The sequence below is a fragment of the Capra hircus genome, chromosome 3 (assembly GCF_001704415.2).
Source record: "Capra hircus breed San Clemente chromosome 3, ASM170441v1, whole genome shotgun sequence".
Lineage (NCBI taxonomy): Eukaryota > Metazoa > Chordata > Mammalia > Artiodactyla > Bovidae > Capra > Capra hircus.
The window spans coordinates 80,672,370-80,690,710 of record NC_030810.1 but is presented as its reverse complement, the minus strand read 5'-3'; the positions used below and the strand labels follow the sequence as shown (position 1 = coordinate 80,690,710).

At 31.1% G+C, this 18,341-nt stretch overlaps 1 protein-coding gene across 8 annotated transcripts in view; it reads right to left on the bottom strand.

The window, feature by feature from the left end:
• RNPC3 (RNA binding region (RNP1, RRM) containing 3) overlaps positions 2,182-18,341 on the bottom strand; it is a 31,581-nt gene continuing 15,421 nt past the window's right edge. Inside the window, exons 8-16 of one of the 8 annotated variants that reach the window (XR_001917845.1) lie at positions 17,348-17,473; positions 14,570-14,721; positions 12,490-12,651; positions 11,358-11,452; positions 11,212-11,270; positions 9,028-9,160; positions 8,258-8,329; positions 6,584-7,283; positions 2,182-5,796 (exon numbers count right to left, since the gene is read on the bottom strand). Coding sequence is in view for 4 of the 8 variants with exons in the window: in XM_005678021.3 (XP_005678078.1) it covers positions 8,270-8,329; positions 9,028-9,160; positions 11,212-11,270; positions 11,358-11,452; positions 12,490-12,651; positions 14,570-14,721; positions 17,348-17,473 (787 nt within the window). In the remaining 4 variants the exon portion in view is untranslated. Of the gene's footprint in view, positions 7,284-8,257; positions 8,330-9,027; positions 9,161-11,211; positions 11,271-11,357; positions 11,453-12,489; positions 12,652-14,569; positions 14,722-17,347; positions 17,474-18,341 lie in introns of all 8 variants that reach the window. The other 7 variants (XR_001295482.2, XR_001295483.2, XR_001295484.2 and 4 more) reach the window with 7 other exon arrangements.

The following is an 18,341-nucleotide window of genomic DNA, read 5'->3' as shown; positions in this document are numbered from 1 at the left end:
GGACACGACTGAGTGACTTCACTTCACTTTGAAGAACAATTGGGACTTTGTAAATACTTTTCAGCTTAAGGAAGCTCTTTTCCATTCCCAGTTTACTGAGTTTTTACTAAGAATGGATATTTAGCTTTGTCAAATGCTTTTGTTTCATTTATTAAGATGATCATATGTGTTTTCTTCTTTAGTCTGTTGACAGGATGATTTACATTTATTGATCTCAAAAGGTTCGATAGACTGCCCACTCTAATATAAAGTTCTCTTGGTCATGATTTAAATCCTTTTTACATATGGCTTAATTCAACCTGCTAATATTTTTGTCGCAGATTACTGCATCTATACCTACGAGAAACAGAAACAGTTTTCTTTTATGACCAAGGTAATGCATGCCTCTCAACATGAATTTGGAAGTGTTTTGTTGTACAGTACTGTTGGTTTCTTCATTTAATGTTTTGCAGAATTCACAAGTGAAGCTCTTCAGGCCTCCAGGGAAACTTTTAACTACAAAGTATATTTATTAGATACAGAGTTATTCAGAGTTGAGAAGTAGGTTACCTGCTTCTCAAATTAGTTTAATACTTTCAGGAAGTTGGCTCATTTCATCAAAGTTGCCATATTTATGGAAATAAATTTACTAAAAATACTCCACTATCATTTTCTTACAACCTGAGAGGGAACAAGGGTTTTCCTTTGCAGTCAGGCTAGAACTTTTTCAATTGATCTTCTCAGAAACAAGTTCTGTTTCCAATATTTTCAACTCTTTTCTGTCTACAAGTTCACTGATTTATAATTATTTTCATTATTTCCTTGCTCTGCATTCTGTTTATTCTTTTTCTAGCTCCTTATGGTAGAAGGTTAAATCTTGTTATTTTTCTTTTCTAATATGCCAAATTCTCTCCTTTTAGATGGAGTTCCCAAATTTTGATGTTGAATTTTCATTTTCATTCAAGTAATTTCTCATAAAAAGTCTATCTTGATCCATACATATAACATGGAAATGCATTACTTAATATCTATAAACTTAAATTTTTTTTTCAGATATTTGTTACCAATATCTGATTTTGTTCAGCTAAGATCAGAGAATTGCATGATTTAAGATTCTTAGCTTGCTAATAATAATTATCTTCTAAATTCTACTGCTGGTTAGGTCACTGGGTTGCGCAGGAAGAAAAACCTTACTTTTTTAAAACATAAGAACAGATACACAAACAGTCCAAAAGAGACATAATATTATACTGTGGTATTAAAATTTCATAAGGATGATTAGGAAAAAAAAAGTCTAAAAATTCACAGAAGTAGAAGGGCAAAAAATGGCTAAGAAACACTGGATTAGAGGTGTTTCACTATTTTATTTTTCATTTAAGAGCTGATATATTTGTCATACAGCAAAGTGTGAAAAAGTGTAACAGACCCCATATCCCAAGACCCACATTTAATAATGTTAACATTTAGAAAAATATACAAATATCTTTTTTAAAGAAAAATCCAATATATATATAGAGAACAACCCACTCAAATTTCAATCTCTTTCCCCTCCATTTTCTTCCACAGAAAGATATTAAATGTTTTCATAAATAATATGTAACATTTTATGCATCATATTAAGCTCTGAAAAGATTCATGAAAAAGAAATTAATCAGCTGTTCATATTTTCTTCTGGAATTCTTAAATTTTCAAAGATCCCGGTATATAAGTACTAGAGAAGTGGTATATTGATGCCATACCATAATGTAAAAAAAAAAGGAATGTCCTATGTAGTCAAATACCCTTTTACTGATTTCTGATATACATATAAATATACACACATTTTTAAATATTGTTGTTCCTTTAAATCTTTGTATATTAAATCATAGATACTTCATTGATCTCCCAGTTTTCCCCCATGGTAATAAAACTTAAGCTCAGTGGGTACAGAATCTCTCTTTCCTGGTACTTTTTCAGTATTTGGTGAGTCTTGGTTGTTTATTTTAAATCTCCTATACTATCCTTTGTGTGAATGCTGTATCTCTACTATAGTTTGCTTTTAGGAAATTCCAGTGTACAATATATAGTAGCTTAAGTTATGGGGGTGGGAATTCTATTTCTATTTCTGAGAATCATCAGTTATGCCTCTTATGTGCCTAACACATGTAGTTTAGCTGTCATCTCTACTGAACAGTCCTACTGAAGTCACTATCTTTTGCTTTACATGCATTAGTAAAAACAATTAAATGTAATAAAGTATCTTATTAACTCACAGTTGAAGTTTATCAAAAAACTTCATTACTCACAAAGGGAAGTGTTCTCTTCTTACAGGGTGTTAAAGATCAAATTACTATACATAAACAGTACAATGTCTTTAAAATTTTAGGTGCTTAATAGGTATTGATTCCTTTGTCTTACTTCCTTTCAAATTTCAAAGACTTAATCTCTCAAGACTTTGGTTTTTGAAGGAGTTTCACTTGCACAGCAAATACTTTCCAAATCATCTAAACCAGCAACTTGTATGCTTCGCTGTTGTTGTCTAGTTGCTAAGTTGTATCCAACTCTTTTGCAACCCCTTGGACAGTAGCCCGCCAGGCTCCTTTGTCCATGGGATTTCTCCAGGCAAGAATACTGGAGTGAGTTGCCATTTCCTTCTCTAGGGGCTATTCCTGACCCAGGGATCGAACCCACATCTCCTGTATTGCCAGGCAGATTCTTTACCACAAACCACCAGGAAAGCCCAACTTGTATGCTACCATTTTTTTTTTTTTTTTTAGTTTGGTGATTTACCTAATCAGGATTATGCTGATTCTGTTAATGACTAAGGTACAGTGAGGAGCACTTGCATTACTTGAAAGTATATGCCTCCTTAAATTTTATACCCTAGGAACCTCCTTTGCTTTACACTAGTCCAGGCCCTTGTAAAAGGCATAAATGGAAAACAATCACATGGCAAAAAGTTTTATATACTGCATATTGTAGCAAAACATTTGTTTTTAGCTGCCTAATATCTACGTTTCTTTTCTGATTTTACAGTGCTATGCTTTTCCTTTAATGAACAAGCCTATTCCCAACTCTCATTTCACATGGTTTATATGAAACTTCACTTCTCGCCTCAGAGGTGATGTGTCTGACCCACACTTGGCCAGTGTGCCAAATCTCTCTGGCAAAAGGAAAAAGGTACTTATTGTTTAAAGTAACTGAAAAATCCAATGACAGACTAGCTATTTGGGCTCTTGCTATGTAAGTTACTTCTCCAGCTCCGTAATTTCTAGACAACTTTTCAAATAGTCTCTTGCTCCCTAGGTGTGGCAAGGAAGAATCTGGGCATCTCAGTGATAATCAAAGATGACTGAATTACTGAAAATCTCAGAATTTTTTATCACCTTCAGTATCAGGGTGAGTTGAGAATCACCACAACCACCACTATGAGAGCTAATATTTATTGAAAATGTGACACTCTCTATATACACACACACACACACACAACCATATGCAAGTATTTTATATCCATCTAATGAACTTTACAACAATCTCAAGTTAGCCATTTTTATTACTCCCATGGAAAATGCAAAAAAAAAAAAAAAAAAGCCATAAAGCAACTAAGGCATGGACACATTTGAATTTTGAACCTATACCTGTAAAACCACTTTAATACACTATTTTTCAGTGAACTATTAAGGGTGAAACTCTCAACACTACAGCAGGATAAGGTTGATTTTAAGAAACATTCTTTTTCGGTAGTGTTTGTGTTAGTCACTCAGTTGTGTCCAACTCTTTGCGACCACATAAACTGTAGCCCTCAAGGCTCCTCTGTCCATGGGATTCTCCAGGCACAAATACTGGAGTGCACTGTCATAAACCTGACAAATTTACACATTCCAAGGAATAATTTAGCTTTTGGCTCACTACCCCTATCATAATTAATGATATGCATATGATCCTTTTGATATCCAAGTTTCTCAATTTCTTGAATTCATCTCTTTCCATAACCTCAAGTTCACTCAACTACCATACTCACATTACAGAAGTCACTAATTACTGTGCTCTAATATTTTCAATCTCAGTCCCTTACTCTACTTCAACCTCCCAAATTTCCTACCTCTAAGAAATAACAACACATCTTCAACCACACTGCAATCTCAATGGATCATACCATTTCTCCATTGTGCCTGAAATGCCATTTTCTCAATTTGCTCATTACCAAATTACTTTCCATGTCCCTCCTTCATAATCATTCTTTTGATTATGTCAACACTTTCTCCCTTCTCCCTTTTTGTTATATTCATGTGAGAAAATACCAACTTTAAAAATCTGACTGTTTACTCAACAGCAGTACAAAGGCTAAATTGGGAAAAACACAAAACCACATTGACTGATCTCAATTAAATTAACAACCATGGACTTCAAGTAGGCACTTTTAAAGTAATATCCAGCAATCCTTCTAAGTGTCTTTTTCTCACTTCCCTAAATATCTATATTTTCTTTCCTCAATCCATTTTTCCCCAAGAGTTCTTCCCTCCACTTCATGACCTTGCTTCCTATTTACTGAGAAAATACAACAAAAATTTTACATGCTCCCATTAGATATACTGAACTGCAAATATCTAGATCTTTATAATCTGTCCTTCCTTCCACTGCTATTAATGAACTGTTTACACACCATCTGTAAAACTAACCCTTCTATTTAAACACTGAATCTATGGTTCCAGTGACATTCCTCTCACTCCTGCATCATGTCTCTGTTTTTTCTCTACTACATTAGACCATACAAATCTGCAATATTTTCAATCTTTATCCCCCTGTATTAACAACCCATTTCACTATTCCCTGAGAAAGCAAGACTCCTTAACAGTTGTCTTCGGAACTCATCTTTCTTGCACCATCAACAGACCTAACATATTTAATCACTCCTTCCTAGCTGGGCTTCTTTCTTCACTTGGGTTTATCTACTCTTAGTCATGTTTTCTTACCACTTGACATCTAAATATTAGATTGTTTCAGGGTTCAAATCTCCATTCTTCTATTTGCTACCTTTAAACTTTTCACTTACCTTATTTCACAAAGCTATGAGTAAAAGGGAAGAAGCTGTGATACACAAGACCATTCCAACAAAGATCTAAGTGACTCTAAGGTAAAACTGTTACTACATACTCACAGAAGAGTATCAACCAGAACAAATTCATTAAAACTATCAATATTTCCTACTTATCATACAGCTGAAATTAATTTTACTAAGGGAACAGAATAATTTTATATAGGAAACATTTATACCACTGAGTGACATTCTGATACACTGGGAGACACAACAACGAAAAACTGTTAGGGCATGTATACAAATTTCCTAACCTGTGAAAAATCCCCCACCACTTAAGAGAAAAAACAAAATCAAAACAAACAAGATCAAAATCATCAAAATTCAACCAAATAAAACTACTTGGAGAATAATTAGAAAAAAATAAGATTACTATAAAAAAAATTAAGTGCATCAGTATACAAGTAAGAATGAAAAAGGGCAATATTTGTAACCATAAAAGAAAATTTATATTTAGTATTATAAAATTACTTGATAAAAAATTTATGTAATTATCAAATTATACTTTCCTCAACATATAAATAACAAAGAAAAATTAAGATCATTATTTTAATTGGAAAGAAAATAATTTATTATACGAGGAAGATGATTAAAATACATGTGATAGAGCTCTAATAAACTGATTTAAATGCATATAGATTTAATTTTTAAATACACTTTAAAAGCTATTACGCACAGTTCCATAGTCCAGGTGGTCAATTTCATCTCCACAAAGGTGGAAAGTACTTGAGAGATAAAGGAACCTAAAACACCATAAAAATTCATTAAAAATAATGATTATTAAACAGTTCACTATTATAAAATAACTAAAAGCTAGAACATTTATATTTGGAAAATTAGTGAATCATGTCAGTGCAACAAAATTTTAATTATCTAACAGCATGTAAACTGATTTATAACATTAAAAAATAAAATATTTAACTGTGTCAATAGAAAAAAGCAACAACAATTTCAATATCTCGTGCTTTTTGTATCTTTTGAGTGATAATGATTAACAACAGAATTTTGCATTGTTTTCATAGTACTATTTGTAGGATTAGTAAGAAAAGGGATGCAAAGATTCCAATGCTGTATTTTCCTACTAATAAAAGTTTAGATGGCTAGGGTGATGTCTTGGACCCATGTAATCAGTTTAATGTAACAAAGCAGTATTTAAATTGGTCAGTCCTCAGAATTAATAAGGGAAAATTAGATTCTTGGTCCTGATTCCAGATATTTTCATCTATCAGTTCCAAGATAGAGTCCAGGAATCTTAACGTATAAAAATCCTTTCCTCAGTGGTTCTCAACCTTGGTTGCACATTAGAACCAATACTCAGTGAAGTTTGAAAATATTGATATCTATGCAGAAATCTAGGCCAATTAAAACAAAACTCTGGGAAGAAACCCAAGCAACATACTTTTTACTTTATTATTTTTCTTTTTTTTTTTTAAAAGTTCTGCAAGTCATTCTAATATGCAGCCAAATTGAGAACCACTGTTTGGGCAGTTCTGATTATCAACAGGTCTGGAAACCACTGCTCTTACATACCTACCAGAACTGTTTCTTTCCACTTATTGTGCTACCCTGAGTCAACTTTATGTCTTCTCCTCTCTGTTACTCTTTTCTTAATCTTTTTATTTTGTTTAGAAAATGAAAGGGAAAAAAGATACTTCTACTTGCTATCTCAAAGGAGATTTCAATAATAAAACCTCAGATGTCTGCTACTCTTATTTGGAATTCACACTGAAATTCAGTTATTTAAAATTTCAACATATGTATGGGCGTGGGGGAGGGGGAGGAAGAATTTTATAATAGGTTATACAGAATACCTAAACCATATACATCATGAAAGAGAAAGCATTTGTTACTGAATTAGACTTAGAAAATATATAAATAGAAGAAGCAAGAATAAAATCTGTGTTAAAGCAAATGTATCCATCCTCCATGTACATAAGTTGACCTGATTCACTAACTTTCTCTGGAAAAACTACATAACCTAAAGGATAGCACAGAAAATTCAGCAACAAATATAAAAACCACATAAAAGATGTATTCAATCAACACAGATAATTTTAGAAATAATTTCAGTACATTGTAAAAAAAAAAATTATTGCATAAGCTGGATCAGTGGGTTGAGGAGAGACAAAACACTTCTAGGAAAATAAAAAAACACTGCCCCAAAAGGATACGACAAGAAAGGATACACTTTGTATGACAGTATTACAGCAGTATTTACGCAGGGATGCTTCTAAAGAAGAACAGCAGAATGCAGTTTAATTTTTTTCTCATATTTCATGTTAGATTTACAAATTTTTTTAAACACACATAGAAAATGGTTTATTTTCATCTGTTCTTCCAAAGTATTTGTAAGACGTCTGACTATACCAGTATAGATACTTTACTACAAAATTCAAATATTCAAGGTGCCTCCCAAAAGGAATAAACATTAGGTAACTTTCTTTATATAATTTTTTCAGCTTAACCATCAGTAATTTTGGCCCATGTTCTTCCATTATTCTAAAGCAGAAAGATTTAAAACAAAATGAATATAGTTCCACTCATCTTTCTTAAATTGTTGACATAAAATGCTTCATTTTATCATTTTTAATTATCAAATTACTTATGAATTAAAATTACTTATTTGAAAGCTGAAATACTTCATTCCAAAATATATGGACAAATTTCTGTGAGGAGGACAATTAGTAATTAGCAATGCGAATTCTCAGGTCCCACCAAGGGTAACCAACTTGTCCTGACTTGGCAGACATCTTCCCACTGTTAGCATTAAAAAGTCCAGTATCCTAGAAAACCTCTTATTCACAAGAAAACTAGGAAAACTGATGACCCAAGGCCAAACACCCTTGCAGACCTACTGAATCAGAAATTCTGTGTGGGGGTTAGAGGAAATCCAGTAATCTCTGTTTTATCAAGCTCTCTAGGTGATTAAAACACACGTTAAAATTTAAGAAATACTGTTTTTTTCTAAGAAAGTAAATTAAGAATAATAAAGATACATTGCCCTTATAAAATTCATTCTCTCCAAATTTAATTTTTTGCATACAAATGAACTTTATTGCATAATTGTGCAGTTTAATGAAAATTAACAGCATAGTTAGACAGTCAGAGTGATGGATCCTTTAAAAACATTACTCAGGCTGTTATCCCTTCTTAATTTTCTCTCAAGAAAGTCTTGTGCTTTTAGTATGTTATCACCACACTTACCTTTACTAATTTTTAACACTTTCTTTTTCCTTCTTTAGAATCTTGTTTTGGTCTAGCAGATCGAGCAAATTGCTAATATTTAAAAATTAAGGTTTCCTTCACAAACATGAAAGGAATCTTTCCTAAAGAATTATCAAGAACATCCTAATGTAGGATAGGAGCAGAGTTTTTAATTTCTCTATTTGTCTTCCTACTCAGTCATTCGTCAGTATTTCTTGACTGCCTCCTAGTTGTCTATGATCTGGGGGAGAAGCAAAAAATTTTTGCTTTCTTTTATAGTCATTTTTTACACCTATACCTCTGCTCCTTCATTTATTCCACTAATTTCTAGTTTGAAATTGCATTGACTGTGGAAAGCATGATGGCTAATCAATGATACATTGTTATTAAAATTCTTAAACATAAATATGAATTACAATACAATAAAATATAAAATTGAACTACAATGAATCATATCTTCCTTTTAAGGATTCTAATGTACTTCTGGATACTGTATTATCTTTGGTTTAGCATTAGTGTATATATTTTAAGTATTAAATAAAATGTTTAGACTTGGATGGATTTTAATAGACTCATTATGCTAATTTTCCAATAAAAATCTAAATAACATTGTCATCTGACTCAAATGTTTGTATTATAAATATTATAACTGAATATTTTCAAGCTGGAATGCAAGCTGTTGAGATTTCCAAAGCATAATATAAAAATTAGTTTTAACTATACCCTTACTGCTATAAACTCAATCTGGAACCAACTAATTTGAAGGATACAACCACCATAGGTTTTCCAAAAAGAACATATCCATTAGCTTCCTTTAACGCTTTGGCTGCTGCTTTTTCATTTGGAAGTCCAATGAAAGCTTGTCCTTTCATGCGACCTTCTTTCATCAAGCGTATATCAAACCTAGCAGTCAAGGAAGAAAGAATGTTTTGACTTGAAGAATGTCAAAGAATTCTGATGAAGTGAATGGAAATGTGTTAAAATTCTGCTATTTCAGAATAAAAATGACTCTACTATCTGATCAGCATATTATTTAGCCTTTCTAAAATTATATTTTATATTGTTTTAAAATTTTTTTCATAAGTAGGTAATACAAGTTTGATGATGTTCTTATTTTTTAACTATCATAAAAGTATATATGATTTTAAAAAATCATATTACTTGCAACTATAAAAGTAAATAAGTTTTTCTCTCATCCCTCTTTTTTAAAAGTTTTATGCAGCCAATTTAATACTGTTTACTCAAGTGACAAAAACAACTATACAACCAAGAATTAAAAGGGTTGACAGAAACTATAGAAAAGTAACATGGAATTTCAGAGGAGAAAGGGACCTTATTGATCACCTAGTCAAAAATTACCATTTTACAGACAATGCATACAGAGACTGAGTCCATTCTTCAGTGTTACACTGATAGCTAAAGTTAGGGCCAAAAATACAACCCAGATTTTGCATTCCAAGTTAGTCTATTATTCCCTAGTGTATTCATCTGTCAACAATTCAGGGGAGGAAACTATACTCTAAACTACTTAAAAAACAGGCTATAATTTACAACTAAAATACTGCCTAGCATTTAGCCTATGAGACTAGCAAAAGCATAAAAAGAAATTTAAGAATCGAAATGTGCAGTTAAATTCTTTTCTAAAAAATTCACAAGACTAGTCCCACAGGAAACAATTATTAATTTACCATTTTGATGTGTACAGTTTCTCAATACAGAATTATTTTTCCTCTCAAATGCTAATGGGAGGCAATACTGGAAATAGAAAGGATGCATACACATGGTGTGTACATATACACACACACATATGTATACACACACATGCATATATATACAGGCACACACAATAAAACAATACATTTGTGTGTGACATACATACATTTACATACACACACCCACAAATGTATATATTTTTAAATTTTTTCCACTTATACAAAGGCAACAACGGGAACAACGGTTACCATTTTGCACATCCAGCAAAATAAACTTTTGGTATCCCAATAAAAAGAGGTATCTGCCACTAATGAGTATAAATGGACATTTTTAAAACACAGTGCATGCCTATATAAAGAAGTACATTGCCCAGGTTAAGATTTTAAAATATTAATTTTACATTAATTAGTCACTTCTCTATCTAACTTCCATTCAAGAGTCTCCCTCCTTACATTTTCTAATTTTTACTTCTAATTTATATGGCCAAGGTCATACATATTTTAGAGTTAACTAATTATAAAATTTCAAAGATTGAAATTCTAACTTCAAACATTACCTTTTAAATCATTTACAATCATTATCCTTTTCTTTTGCACTCATAAAATGTAAGTCTTTCCAACTGAAAGAAGGGAAGCTACCACTACAGGAAGAATCTAAAACACTTGGCTTTAGTATCATATACTCCTGGTTTAGTCATTAAAACACTAGTTTTCAAAATCTAATCTTTGGACCAGCAGCTGTGGCATTATCCACAGGCTTTTCAGAAACACAAATTCATCCATCCTATCTCAGCTTAGAAAACCAAACTTTCTAGGGATGGACCAAGGAAATGGTTTTACTAAACTCTTAGGCAGGTTAAAGTTTGAGAACCACTGCTTTAGGGTTAGGAAAGAAGTCTAGAATTTATGATGAAGCCTGTTTCTATAAGTCTTTTACTGGAACTCAGTCATTAATATTCATTTATGTATTGTTTAGAGCTGCTTTCATGCTACAAAGACAAAACTGAGTAGTTGCAATAGGCACTGTAATATTTTAATATAAAAATATTAAATTTTTACTCTGTTCATTTAAAAAGAAATTTGCTGAATCCTGATCTAGATGTCTAAAAGATTAATTATGCAACAGATATGATCAATTTCTTCATATAATTTTAATCACTAAAGGGAATATGATATTTAAAAAGGGTTAATCTCTAACAGATTAAAAACAAAACAAAATTTGAGAATATACATGCCACTTACATTATCCGTTGTGTTTCTGATGAAAAGTCAACATATCTTCCAAAAATAAATTTAAGGTCCTAGAATTTCAACAAAGAAAAGACTAATAAGGAAAACCAGGGGAAAACATGCAAAATAATAAAACAAATTTATAAATTTCAACTTACCTTTTCCTGAACATGTTTAGCTAAATTCTTTACATAAATTCTACAGTTTGGTTCACCAGGTTCGTAACTTCTAAAAACTGAGAGTGTTTCCATTTCTTACATAAAAACAAAGCAAGACAAGGATACAAAATTAAGACAGCTGCATTAATTTTTTGAAGAAAAACTTTAACAGAAATCAAATATAACTGCTAAATAGACAAAATAAGCATTAAGAAAATGTTAAAATCATAGAAGTTAATGACAATGTTACTAATGGTATAAAAATACCCATTAAGAATCTAAAGTGATAAGTTAAAAAAATTTCAGGCATCTAGAATTACTAAAATGTATCCAATAAAATATTTTTATTAAAGCTTAATTTTAATTTATTTGAAAGACTGAGCAAATAAAGATGCTATCAAACATCTGTGTTATTTTCTGATTAAAGTCAATCTCCCTAAGTACCAAACACCAATATATTCAAATGTAAAATAAATTACTCAAAATATAATTATCAAGTATTTCAGACAAACTGTGGGTTCTGAATCCCTATGTAGCTATTTCTATTCAGTCTCTGAAATGTGTTCCTGACAACTAGATGTTTAAGCAAAAATGCTATTTGGAAGTCTGTTTCTAATTATTATGAAATTATTATGTGTCACATGTCAATCTAAAGCCCCTAAATATTTTTAAATATACTAAAATAGGAAAAATCCATTAAAATTTAAAAAACTACCATATTAGGATATAAAATTCATAAACACAGGCTTTTAATTACCAAAGAGTTAAATAGACAAACAACTGCTTTGCATACATCTCAGACACAGTATTGTGATGGTCTATCAACTGTATCTTAAATACAGAATTCCAGACTGTTGGTAACATTGACTTAAGATGTCATATAAAAGTCTCAGAAATGAAAACATTCTTCCAAACAAATATACTCTGGGAACATTGTATTGAGCGATACTTTCTTCCCTATAAAATATGAGCACTAAAAACCAAAAGTGATGATTAAAAACATTTAACTGAAGCTATGTCTTGAAGTACATGCTTTAGTTATGGTAAATAACATGAAGAGATTTGTTTTGCTTCTGAAGGGCCAAAGAAATGTAAAATAGAAAGTAAGTTCTGGTTTATTTGATGAAATTACCTTCTCGAGAAATTCTGCCCTTTTCCAACTCCCTTCTAGAAATACATTCCGATGGCATTTCATCAGAGTCATCTTTAATCTCCTCTGTGATGTTCAAATTTGGTTGGGGGAAGATTTTTCCAAATCCTATATTAGATGCATCAGCTTCAGTAGCAGGTAAGTCTAGAGTTAACATTGACATTAGCCATTAAAAATCTCCCCTTCAAAATAGTTTTTCTTCTCCATTTTTAATTTTTAAGATATCTTCTAGCACTAAACCTCTTTAGTGTTTTTCTCAATGCTTTGAAACGGGTGAGCAAACTTTTTCTATAAAGATTCAAACAGTAAATATTTTAGGTTTTGCAGGTCATATGGTTTTTATTATGACTATTCAACTCTGCCACTATAACATGAAAATCATAAAAAAAGACATTTCCATTTGAGGGTACTTTAAAAAAAGAAAAAATCCATCCATTATACCTCTCCCCAACAAAGAAAAAAAAAAAAACAAAGGTCAATACTAATGGTGGTCCTACAAGAGGTCAGGAAAAATATGTATTTGCACACTTACTCAATTGGGAAAATTAAAATAATTATAAATTTTTAATTCACAACATAGCAATATAATGAATTTCATTCAGAAAACATCAATTTTAGATTCAGTGAAAGTTAAACTGATTTGGGGTAGAGGATTGAAAAGGACAGGATTAAACATGTAGTAGAAAAATTCCCAGTTATACTACCTAAAAAGGCAAACAAAACCTTAAAAAAGCTGTGAAAATGATGCAAACATGCCACATTTGCATGCCACATTTAGGATCTTAAAAGTCTCCTAATGTGGAAAAACTATTGTTTCAAGAGATATTCTGTGGCCCCAAGGCATCAGGAAGAAAAGAACCTTTAAAACTGTTTTCATTGTTTATTCACCATTATTCTACATTGATGCAGAATGGGATGACTGCCACGCCCCTCAATAAGGTCGAAGTCTGAGTAAATTATGCTTAAAAAATTAAGAAATTTGTGTCAAAGCATCACTAGCCATCAAATACAGACACTGAAACCAAAAAAAGAGCTTATCTGTAAAGGCAACGTGTTCTCACCACCATCAGAGAGACAAGACTTAAAACTACCTATTCATTCAGTACATCTGCAACACTTACTAGAACTCTACCCTATATTCATACAAGGGCTTTTAAAGATATATGTACAAAAATGTACATATCGGAATTTCTGTAATAATAAAAAAATGAAAACTTCAACTTCTATCATTAGAATTTAATGAAATATTGACATAACTCTACCATGGAGTGTAATGCACCCTCAAAAAGTAACCTATGATGATTATTTAAACAAAAAAGAGAGAGAATGAAATGTTTATACACAAGCATAGGATGAGATCTGGAAGGACTATCTTCATATCAAATTACTAACAATGCTTATCTCTAAGTAGTCAAACAGGGAAAAGTGGGGTTTGAGGTGTTAACTTTTTAAAATTTCACAGGCTTCTGTTCTGATTATATTTTCTATAGGCTGGTATTATTTCTAAAATTTAAAAATTAAAAGAATAAAGAAATGCCACTATAGTATAATATCAAAATAATGTTTAAAATAAGCAGGAAAAAATCTATAATATCAGTATATTATCTTTAAAGTTAAGAGTGGTATCTTGTTTAACAACCTTCCGTGTCTTTTGGATTAAAAGAAAATTCCACACAAGATTTCACAGCTTGTTTTCCTAATCAGTAATTCAATTGTACTAATAAAACCACAGAGCATCACACATTTAGTAAGCAATGAAAAATAATTCAATACAAGAAACACTTATATTTTTTAAGTAAATAAATATCAGCAAAAACCAGACTAAATTTCACCCTAGAGTTCATTACTAGTAAAAGGTAACACATTTAGCGCCAATTTTAGTTTTATTTAAAAAGTTTAAAATGAATAGTATTCCATGACACTAACTAAGGAAGACCTAACTGCACATTTTAAATATATTCACATATACTAAACACAGAAGCATATAGAATTTAATTCTAATACAAAAAACTGATTGAGAAAAATTTTTACATAGCATGTTTAAGAACTAGAATATGCTTACCACAATTTTCTTCTTCACAATTCTGTTGCTTTTCTAAATCTTTCTTAAATGCAGCTTGCATGTCAGTAGATATATGGAATTCAATTTTTTTATTACCTACAGGTTGTGGTTGGTCAAATACATCCGAAGGTAACAATACTGGATGTAAACTGCTGTTTATAAACAATCATAGCATTACTTTGTAATTGCAAACAATTTTGAGAAAAACATTATTTCATATTAACTTTAAATTTAAAAAGCTAATAAAACACACTAGAGGCACTGAACAAAGTAACTTACATTTAATACTTCAAAAATCCTACTTCTCATATGGATATTATTAAATTCTTAGTTTAGACAGGTAAGGAGTTTGAGATTAAAGAATGTTAAATAATTGCATAAAGTCAGTCAGACAAGAGACAGAACTTTAGGACTATTGATTCTAAACATCAGGATATTGGCCAATATGCAAAAAAGTTCATTCTATGTGTAATGTAAGCATTTTATGCACTGTATTCTATATACTACATATAATAAATCTATGCTGGCCAATGGAGTAGCCATAGGCCACAAGTGGCTAATAAGCACTTGAAATCTTGCTTATGTTCTAATCTGTACTTATGTTCTAAGTACAAAATATACACCAGAGTTTGACAACTTTGTGTGGAAAAAAAGAAATGTAAAACATTTCAACAGTGTTTTATATTAACTGTATTTTGAAATAACAGTTCAGGTATAACTGGTTAAATAAAATACATTATTAAAATAAATTTCATCTTTTAATGTAGTCACTGGAAAATATAATTGGTTCATATTACAGCTGACCTTTGAACAACTCAAGAGGTTAGGGGTGCTGACCCCAGCAGTCAAAAACCTGTATGTATATAACTTCATCAACATTCCATATCCATGGTTCCTCTGTATTCATGGATCCATATCTGTGGACTTAACCAACCTCAGATCATGTAGTACTGTAGTATTTACTGAAAAAATCTGCATACAAGTGGACCCACACAGTTAAAACCCATGTTGTTTAAGGGTCAACTATATTAGTTTTTAATTGTTTGGTGCTGTTATAGGGATTAAAAGCATGGGACTGTGGTGTCAAAACATACATAGGTGGGAAATATGCATCATAATATGTACACTTAACATGAGAAAATAATTCTAAAAAATCCAAAGATTAAAGACCTATTCCTTTAAAAATGTAAAAATATCATTTTAACAAACTTTTCTCCATTTATGAAGTTACTTACAAGTTCAAAGGAAATTTACCTTGTAGAAAAGCTGAACAGAATTAAAACTGTAATTAATGGCAATTTTCGTTGATTAAGATATGTAAGTACACAGAAATCCATGGCAAACAGGCTAATAATTTCTAACATAATTTCAAAAAAAATTTGTTAATGCAAAATGTCAGATAATCAGTCAAAAGGGATAATACATTTCAAACAAAATACACAGTAATAAACACTATTTCATTGGCAATTTCTCTATTCTAACACAAAGTTTAAGACATACTGGGAAGTTAATTTATATCTAATAAAATTCTTTCATATTCATTGCCCTGATCATCACCCCACATCAGTATATTTCCTGAAAGCTTACTGAAAGAAGATAAAATCTGAGAGAAATTTTTAATTTTTTAATGTATTAAAACAGCTCCTTCAATGTACTCAAATATTGTTACGTAACATTTAAGGCAGGTATCTCCACATCCTTCTAGCTTTCCCTTTCATCATTTCTATTCCTAAGCACCAAACTGCCTTACCTCTAGAAATGTACTTTTTTATTCAAATTGCATCTCTCTTCCCTGACTCATTTTTGTCTCTCCTCCTTCAAGCCCAGCTCAAACTGTCTCCTCTGTCTTAAAGTCTTTCCAGATTTCTTAACTGGCTGTGATTTCTCCTTTCTCACAATCTTTCATTCTCAGTTACATCTTGTTATATCATTTACTATTATAATTGCTAATACAATGGTCATCTGTGCATATGTTTTACCTGCCCATAAGACTATTAACTCACTGTTTGAAAAGGTAGCTCTGAGCTTTGGAAGCATGCTCTAAACCCCACAATATTTAGCATGGAACTTATCACACATTTAATAAATATTTAAAGGTAGGTCCTATGTGCTAAGCCATGTGAACTTTTACCTGCTAGCAAAAAAATGTTTGATATCAGGTAGTGAAGTTAGGAAAAACTAACAAACTTTCATATAAGCACACTGGTGATGCCATTATCAAACTGTCAGTATAGGAAGAGAAAGACATAACGAAAGTAAATTAATTTTGCTTTGAATAATACCTTAAGTGCATACAAGACACTGAGTATACAAACAAGAAACTGGAAATAAAACTCAGGAGTTTAAATCTAGAGAGAGAGATTTGGAATCTATCAGCTACAACAGGTGAATCATAAAAACTAATGATATTAACAAGTAGTAAAAATATATGAAGGGAAAATGACCACAAACAGGAACATATGGAATCCAATACTTAAAAAGCAAGTGAGTGAGTGAGTGAAAGTCAAAAAAGAAAAAAGTAGGAAGAAAAAGAGGAAGCGACGGAGTTAAATATGAGAAACAAAAAATTAAAGGTGGACAATTTTGAAACCTGGCATAGTCAATAGCATCAAATGCTTGTCAACTTTGAGAAAATTAGGGATACTTGTGAATTTGGCAAATAAGAAATCATTGGTAAATGAAATGGACTGATAAAAGTCAGAATGAGAAATGATTTCAGTTAAGCAATTAAAGAAATTATATAAAGAACCCTTATCCAATAATCTAAAACAAAATTACCTGTGTGAAGCAGATGATGGTATATTCAACATATCCTTTATTTTTCTCTTTTTTCTCACATGGCGTTGCTTTACTGGTTTTGGTCTTTTGGGCTGAAGATTTGCCAGTTCCATTAGTTTGGTCATTCTACATTAACGGAAAGAAAAGTAAAAAAGATTTATGTAAAAGCCCAGTTATTTACCATTGTTTTTGTTAAGCTTAAATTTTTATTTGAGCTTATAAATTATAAAATGATTTATATGGCTTAAGTAGAATCTCTAAGTCATAATTTAAGATACAATTCATTTGACAAAAGCTCAAGTTATGAATCTCCTTGATCAATTCTCATCTTAGCTTGAAGGAACTGGGAATTTACTTAATTACAACTTGTCAAGCTTTAAAGATATGTTTTATTAAGAAAATTATTAGTTGCCCAAATAAATGACTGTACTTTGTGTCAAAAAGTTAAACAAGATACACTAAATATAATCTATGTAACTTTACTGCTCTTGCCTTGACGCATAGTCAACAGATCTTATAAACATAGTAAAATTATTTTGATTCATATTCTAATTATTAAAGAAAACCTAGGCTTAAATACTTAAGTTAAAAATATTTTGCACATAATTGTTGGAAAGCATCCTTCTATAAACAAGATAACTTACACTGTTCCTGAAAACAGAGTTTTCAAGTATTATACTCTAAAGTTGCTTAATCAACCAAGGGGTGACAATTGATACTTTGTATATAACTTATCTCTGTTATGGTTATGAATATTTAGCATAGATCTTCTCTAGTCTTTCTTGGCTCTTCCACAGGATCAGATACAATGTTTCCACAAAGCAAGTTCAAAACCATTAGTCACAGCTCTACTTCTCCAGAGTTAATTTGTGAAATTTGAAAACAAGCACAATAATATGTAGTTAAGAGTTAAAATAAGTTTTAAACCCTTTTTCCTTAAGCAGGAAAAAAATGAAAACATATGCTACAAATTTTTAAAGCCTCTTAAAAACCA